At 44.1% G+C, this 5,389-nt stretch overlaps 1 protein-coding gene across 1 annotated transcript; it reads left to right on the top strand.

The window, feature by feature from the left end:
- Positions 1–292: 292 nt before the first annotated feature.
- Positions 293–901, top strand: LOC145983780 (uncharacterized). The gene has a single exon (XM_083116829.1). The coding sequence runs from the start codon at positions 293–295 to the stop codon at positions 899–901; it is 609 nt and encodes a 202-aa protein (XP_082972955.1).
- The last annotated feature ends 4,488 nt before the right edge of the window (positions 902–5,389 follow it).

Genomic DNA, 5,389 nt, shown 5'->3' with positions numbered 1-5,389 from the left:
GCTCTCCTCTCCAGCCATAAACAAGATTCTTAAATGTACCAGCGTTTCCTTCACCTTGGTGAAGGAAAGGATACATTGCATTCATGAGCAGATGGATTGCATCGATCGTGCCCTACTCTCATTGCACCTCGAAATCTCTTCACAGATCTTACCTTCTGACTGGGAATGGGTTGACATCGTGACATCAAGCCAAGCAGAAAGACTATGACAGTAGCTCACCACCAAGCAAGTCAAGAAGTTCACCAGAGAAGAACGAGCAGCCCTGAAATCACTCCGTTCATACCCTGGCATTATGATTCTATCATCAGGCAAAGGGAACACAACAGTGTTACTACCAACGCATGCCTACTGGGAGAAGATAGCAGAACGTCTGAGTGACCAGACATACAGAGAACTACCAAGGGACCCCAAAACATCAGAGGAGCAGAAAACAAACCACCTTCTCAAGAAATCTGGCTTAACTGAAGAGATTCACAAACACCTGACAGTGCATGGCAGCCAGCCTCCCAGACTGTATGGCATACCAAAAATCCACAAAGTGGGTGTCCCCCTGAGACCCATTGTCTGTGCTATAGCCAGTCCAACCTACAGAATCACCAAATACCACACATCCTTGCTTCAACCTCTAGTCGGACAATGTGAACATCACATCAAGAACTCCACTGAATTTGCCCAGGAACTGAAGAAACTTAAGGTCTCCCAAACCGACATTCTCGTCAGTTTTGATGTAGTTTCCCTGTTCAGTAGAGTCCCAGTGAAAGACACATTGGAACTTCTAGAAAGACACTTTCCACCAGCCATATTTAATATCTACTGCCTCATGCTAACTTCCACATACAACGGGAAATATTATGAACAAACAGAGTTGCCATGTGTTCACCACTCTCACCGGCAGTCATGAATTTCTGCATGGAACATTTTGAACACGAAGCACTGAAAGATGATCCTAACCAACCTTCCTGTTTCTATAGATATGTGGATGACACTTTCGTCATTTGGCCACATAAACGAGTGGCATTAAATATTTTCCTGGATTCAAATATCCAGTTCACCATGAAGACAGAAGAAAATGGTTGCCTCCCATTCCTTGACATCCTAATCCATTGCAAGCCAGATGGCACCCTCGGACATAGTGTATAGAAAACCCACGCACACCAACATGTACCTAGATGCCAATACCTCCCATCACAAAGCACAGCATCTGGCCATTCTGAACACTCTAGCCTACAGGGCAGTTAACCATTTCGGATCAGGAGAATCTACAAGCAGAATTCACTCATCTCAGAAGCACACTATAGCTGAATGAATACCACATTAGAGATATCAACAGGGTGATCAACAAGGCAGTTTCATCTCAGCAGAGACCATCCATGGACAACAGTGTGCCCCTTGGAAGGGCCAATTCTTCACAGCCCAGAGAAGCCAATATGAGGACGAGGCCTTTACAAGGACTGATTCTGCACCGCACAGCCCCTCTACCAGTAGCAACACAGGACAGGAACGTCCCACTGTAACAGTTTTACCATTCGTCAGACACACATCCGGGAAGTTGAGCAGAAATCTAGCCAGGCACAGCATGAACACCATTCACAGGCCACCACTGGAAATCAAGGACCTACTCCATTCAGTCAAAGATGATCTGGAACTCTGCATTCCAGGAGTATACTGTATACCATGTGAGTGTGGGACACCATATAGGCGAAACAGAATGCACCATTAAACTGCAACATTGTGAACATCAGCAGAACATCAGATAATTCCAACCAGAAAAGTCAGGGCTTGTGGAACACAGCATCACCGAGGGACACAGGATTTTATTTGCAGACACCAAAATAATAGCTAAATGTGTAAGTTATTGGGATCGATGCATAAAGGAAGTCATAGCCATTTCACAGGAAAGCAGTAATCTCAACAGGGACGTGGGACTCAAGCTCAGTCGCGCCTGGAACCCACTCCTCTGTAAAAACATGTCACCAGCAAATGAGAACACCAGGATCCAGAGTGAGCCAATAGGAAGACAGCATCCAAGCTCGGCCCCATCACAGTCATTAACTCTATTTGATCAGAATTATCCAGACCCCCACCTGATAATGAAGTACAAGTTTGGGCCACCCTCCATCGGGAACATTGCCAGTCAATACGGTCCACCCTTATCCTTGATGACAGCCTTCACTCTCACAGGCATACTTTCAATCAGGTGGCGGAAGGTTTTCTGGGAAATGGCAGCCCATTCCTTGTGAAGAGCCAAAATGAGAAGAGGTACCGATGTGGGTCGGTGTGGTCTAGCACGATGTCGGCGTTCCAAAACATCCCAGAGATGTTCTATGGGATTCAAATCAGGACTTTGCACAGGCCAGTTCATTAGTGGATGTTGTTGTGATAGAACCACTCCCCCACACGCCCTGCAATGTGGATCTGTCCAGCCTAAAGACAGTTACCCTTGCATGCCTAAATGTAACTCCACACTTCTGAAGGCATGCTCTGAGCCAATTGTTAAACCAATTGGAGTGGCTACTACAGTGTTGCAACCCTCGACTTTAGTCAGCTTCGAACCACAGCCAGATTGAGGCCAAAGCAGAAATAAACAGGCGAGTGAGAGTCGAGCTGGTCCTGCAAACATTCCCCCTTCCAAAGTACCCTCAAAGAAGAAGAATCAGACTAAACTGAGAAAGTCCGCAACTTCACAAAAGGAACATGAAAAGCATGCGTTGGTTAAGAAACTAAGTACCTTAAAAACTGAAAACCAAAAACTTCAGGAGGAGTTAGCTGACTTAGAGAGGAGCTACTGTGCCTGCGAACCAAGAAGAAACTTCACAAAACCTGATATTCTAGACAAAGACAAAAAGGAAAGAAGGGCAGGATTGGAATGAAGATTGGTAGAACTTCCAAGGTGAGGACGTTATATTTAGAAAGTGAGAAAGTTCTTACAGAAGAACAGAGTGAGGGTGACTAGATATTTTCCATTGATGAAATTCCTCCAAGAACAGAAGTTAGTGCATTGAAATGAAGAATTTTGATGTAAAAACTCAAATAATGTTTCGTTTTCATACTTTTTTTGAAAATAACTTTTTCCCTAGTGTTCTATTCTAGGATCTTGATGGAGAAAATATTTTCATAACATATGGCAAGTTTGAGTTAAAAATGTTAATATTGTAATAGAAACTTGTAAGAAGTGTAGCTTAGAGAGTAAATAAAGTCCCTTACAAGCAGCTTCATAGATTAAAAATATGTTGGTTGTTACAAGTTTAGAAATAATTCCAAAGAGAAAATAGAAAGATAAAAATATATTTTGCCTTAAGGTGTGGTTCACTTTTAATTTTAAAAAAAAATCCCCAAGGGGAGGGCAGTGTTGTAATGCACCTGGTGTTCATCCAAAGTATTGTTATTACCTGAATAACCTCGATAGAAGTTATCACTTTACGCAGCTGGTCAGTGCAACCCTAGTAAGTCTAAGTAGTTTCGAGAATCGCCACCTGCTTAACCTGTGATCAAGGATCATGATCCTACAAAAGAAACCCGAGTGAGACCCTACTGCAGATTTGCATTGCCGGGCGACCAAAGTAGAAGAGAAGAGATTCAGCACGAAGAAAACACTGTACAATCAGCACAGATCAAATAAAACGGCCAAAGGCCAAACAGGAAACAAGTCAACATCAACCAATCAAGATGGCGCATCCAGTAAACAGAAGAGCCAAGAAAGAGGTTAAGAAACCACCAGCTCCCCTCTCCAAAGAATCGGAATGGACAGCGAACCTACAGTCCATGGAAGATTAACACTATCAAGACACTCCAGAGGAGAATAGCAGCAGAAAGAGGGAATATCCCTGCAACACCTCGGATGAAGAAGATGTGTACAACGAACCCTACACCTACCTAAAAAAACAATCCATGCACACAACCAAACAAACCAGAATGATAAACCCATCAATACATCAAACACCTTCCACCCCCTTTCCGAAAATGAAGAAGGCTCCAAAGACAACAAGACAAAGAAGCCACCAGCAGTCTATATCTACAATTCAGACAATTCAGACGTCGAGTAGATATTGCCTAGGACATTTTTTTCTGCAGCCGACAGAAGCGAAGAGGGAGGTCGTTCCACTACCCTGAAGAGGCAACAAGGGAGAAGAGGGCGCCAATGCAAGGAAAGAGCGGGGAAGGACTTTATGGGGTTATTCATATGCCTGTTAAGGGGCCCTGTTGCTGGTCAGACCTACCGGGGCAGCCAGTGTTGTCACATCGGATTGGCAGAAAAGAGCTAAATCCCTCCTAAAATAGGAAGACAATTTCTGTGAAGCAACTAGAGGTAGACCTCAAAGCCAAGGCTGGATTGAACTACAACTGAGACCAGTTAGGTAATAGACGAAAATATAGTTCCTTGGTGTGATTCGTGATTTGGACAAACCTTGCTCCAAAATACTAAGTTGGCAACTTTATACGTACAGCTGGGTTTTCCTTCCACGCAGGAGCGGAGTTCTGTCGTCTGCTCAGTGCTAACCACACATAAGACAAACTGACCCGAGAAAAGTGTGGTTCTTCTTCTTCCCCTTCGCACCTCATTTCAAAGAAACAGAGACAGATGAAGAATTGACAAGGGTCTACCACTATTCGTTGGATTTTCGTGGTAACTGTCTCATGAGTGGTAGTTCTTTCTACGAGTGTTTGTGGCTAAATCACTGTGCAGATTGCAAAACAAGAACGAAATGAACAAATATGAAGGGGGGGTGTAATAACGTCTAGCAGGTATAATTGTCGTACTGATTGATAGCCGGTAACACTTTTTAAAAGTCACGCCACGCCACTGACTATGAGGTACTACAGGTCCATCCAATGACGAAAGGAGATCCTAAGACTAACATCAGGACACCAATGTCACTCTTCCTGGTAGCACTTAGATGTGAAACAAAAGGGAACATCTATAACCACCAATACCTGCTCCACTACAAGATCCAGGTGGAAGCACACAGGTCTCCAGGAATTTTGCAATGCCATAGATGTCAGCAAATCGGACACTACCAGGGGCAATGCAGGGCTTCGCCATGATTGAAATGTGTGGCAAGCCACCTCATGTCCGAATGCCAGATGCAGGACCAACAACTACCTGCCAAGTGCTGCAACCGTGGGGAAAACCATCCAGCTAATTATAGAGGCTGCAGAATGTTCCTGTCAGTCCAACAGAACAGACAGAACACCTCTCCCATAACAATGGAGAAGAAAGAACCTCAAGGAAAGCAACCAGAAGTAACACAAGAAACATCTGCAGTGGCAGCACATAAAAACAGCAAGAAACTACAAGCTCCGAGCAAAGACCAAGAAGAAACAGACGAGACCATCCATTGGATAAGAAGTAATCTTCGGGACAAAAGACTCCAAACCCACATCAAAACAG

The sequence above is a fragment of the Lepisma saccharinum genome, chromosome 2 (genome assembly GCF_977018435.1).
Source record: "Lepisma saccharinum chromosome 2, izLepSacc3.1, whole genome shotgun sequence".
Taxonomy (NCBI): Eukaryota; Metazoa; Arthropoda; class Insecta; order Zygentoma; family Lepismatidae; genus Lepisma; species Lepisma saccharinum.
Note: the sequence above shows the minus strand (reverse complement) of the source record. Positions and strands in the feature narration are given on the sequence as shown.